This window comes from Pundamilia nyererei, unplaced genomic scaffold (genome assembly GCF_000239375.1).
Source record: "Pundamilia nyererei isolate P.nyererei 1_Seehausen unplaced genomic scaffold, PunNye1.0 scaffold00139, whole genome shotgun sequence".
In the NCBI taxonomy this organism is placed as follows: Eukaryota; Metazoa; Chordata; class Actinopteri; order Cichliformes; family Cichlidae; genus Pundamilia; species Pundamilia nyererei.
The window spans coordinates 289,344-291,368 of NW_005187540.1; the positions used below are offsets into that span (position 1 = coordinate 289,344).

Consider the following 2,025-nt stretch of genomic DNA (forward strand, 5'->3'; position numbering starts at 1 on the left):
GGCTCCAGGCAGGTCTCCCTCATGCATGAGTAACACGAAGAACTTTGCCTACTTGGTGTTCAATGCTTTTGCTGTGTAATTATATTGTCTTCAACGTTCCAGCGAATAGGTTCAAGCTACAAACCTATCAAGGTACACCCATAAAGGTGATTCTGATGCCACACAGAGTCACGTCAAGAGGTCGTCTGACTGCTCTCTCTCTCCCACCTGCTCCTGTGTTTCTGTGGCCACGCCCTCTGACCTCTCCTTCCTCCTCCTTCTCCTCCTCCTCAGCACCAGCAGCAGCAGGACGGCAGCGAGCAGCAGGAAGACCAGAGGCGAGATGGAATGAACTCTGTGAGAGTACGATGACTCCGCCCTCCAGTTTACCCTCAGCCGGTTGTCCAGGCTCAGGTGAGACGCCTCACAGGTGTAGTTGTGTTTCCTCTGCAGCTCCTTTTCGTCGACCATCAATGTCTTCCTCACTTGGTAGAGGCCGTTCCCATTGGGCAGCACCGAGCCGATGCGCAGCTCGCCTTCGTCCACGGGCTGGCCGTCCCGCAGCAGGCTCAGGTTAATGTGGCGAGGGTAGAAGTCAGTGGCCAGGCAGGTGACCTGAGCCCCGCCCACCACTTGCCTGGTGATAAAGCGGAGTCGAGGCTTCACCCTTCGCATCACAAGGTGCTTCTCGCGCTCCAGGAAGTGTTGGAGCGTCCGCACACAGAACGGTAGATATATGTTTGAATACAGCATCTGGAAGGATGTTTTCTTTAGGGCGTCCCACTGGATCTCCCAGCCTTCCCTGACAGCATACGTGAAGTGGGTCATGTTGTAGAGGAGGCTGTCGGCGTCCTGCCCGTTGGAGCCGTCTCTGAACATGATGAGTGCCGGCTGGCCGTCCTCCAGTACCTCGCAGCCCGTTACCCTCTGCTGGACATGAACGCCATCGATGGTCAGGTTAAAGCGATGCTTCACCAGATTCAGCCTCTTCTTCATGCTGGAGTAAATGTCTCGTAGCACAGTCACGGGCTCCTGGCCCAGGTTGAGTTCCGCTTCGTGGTCAGATGTCGTGCTCGCCCTCATCACCCGGTCGACCTTTGAGTCATAGTATCCCACCTGGATGTCATCCAACATCAGAACAACAGTGAACTCTGGGAAGTGGGCAGAGCCTGGGATGTAGGAGGCAAGCGCCCAGAGGGAGTGTCGTCCTGTGCCTGATGGAACAAATTTACAACAATGTTACTTAAAATAACGTAAAACTTCAGGCTAATGTTCCCAAAGCTCCCGACCTCTGGGCTCTACCCTTCCCCACTACTGGCTCCTGCTGAACCCGATTATCATGCCATTGGCTGAGGTCGGAGTCCTGCAACCAGTGGCTGCTCTCCGTGGCCTGTGTAAGCACAGTGGTTGTTGTGTTGGTGTGTTAGCCTTGTTTGAGACATTTCATCCCAGAAGCGTGTTCAGTTCTAAAACCAAATGGTAAAAAGTCCCAGGTGCTTCATGTGCTTCATCACATGAACCATTGTAAAAAAAAACAAAAGCATGTAGGTCATTATCAGGTTTTGGGTGAAACCATTGTTTCACTCTATATCACAGGTGTCAAACTCCAGGCCTCGAGGGCCGGTGTCCTGCAGGTTTTAGATCTCACCCTGGGTCAACACACCTGAATCAAATGGTTAGTTCATTAGCAGGCATCTGGAGAACTTCAAGACATGTTGAGGAGGTAATTTAGCCATTTGAATCAGCTGTGTTGGATCAAGGACACATCTAAAACCTGCAGGACACCGGCCCTCGAGGCCTGGAGTTCGACACCTGTGATGTAGGTCATTATCAGGTTTTGGGTGAAACCATTGTTTCACTCTATATCACAGGTGTCAAACTCCTGGGCCCTGTTTCAGGAAGCCGGTTTAGTGCAAACTCTGAGTAAGTATACCCTGAGTTAACGAAAACTCTGGGTTTTCGGTTTCACAAAGCGAGTTTAGATTAATTCTGAGTGAGTTACTATGACGACACACTCCGTGAAGCTAACCTGCCCCCTAGCAGGTT

At 51.9% G+C, this 2,025-nt stretch overlaps 1 protein-coding gene across 1 annotated transcript in view; it reads right to left on the reverse strand.

Moving 5' to 3' along the window:
* Positions 1-264: 264 nt before the first annotated feature.
* LOC102208445 (hereditary hemochromatosis protein homolog) overlaps positions 265-2,025 on the reverse strand; it is a gene marked incomplete at its 3' end in the record, with an annotated part of 5,243 nt that continues 3,482 nt past the window's right edge. The window contains exons 2-3 of the mRNA XM_013913597.1: positions 1,282-1,369; positions 265-1,193 (exon numbers count right to left, since the gene is read on the reverse strand). Of these exons, the coding sequence (XP_013769051.1) occupies positions 265-1,193; positions 1,282-1,369 (1,017 nt within the window). The remainder of the gene's footprint in view (positions 1,194-1,281; positions 1,370-2,025) is intronic.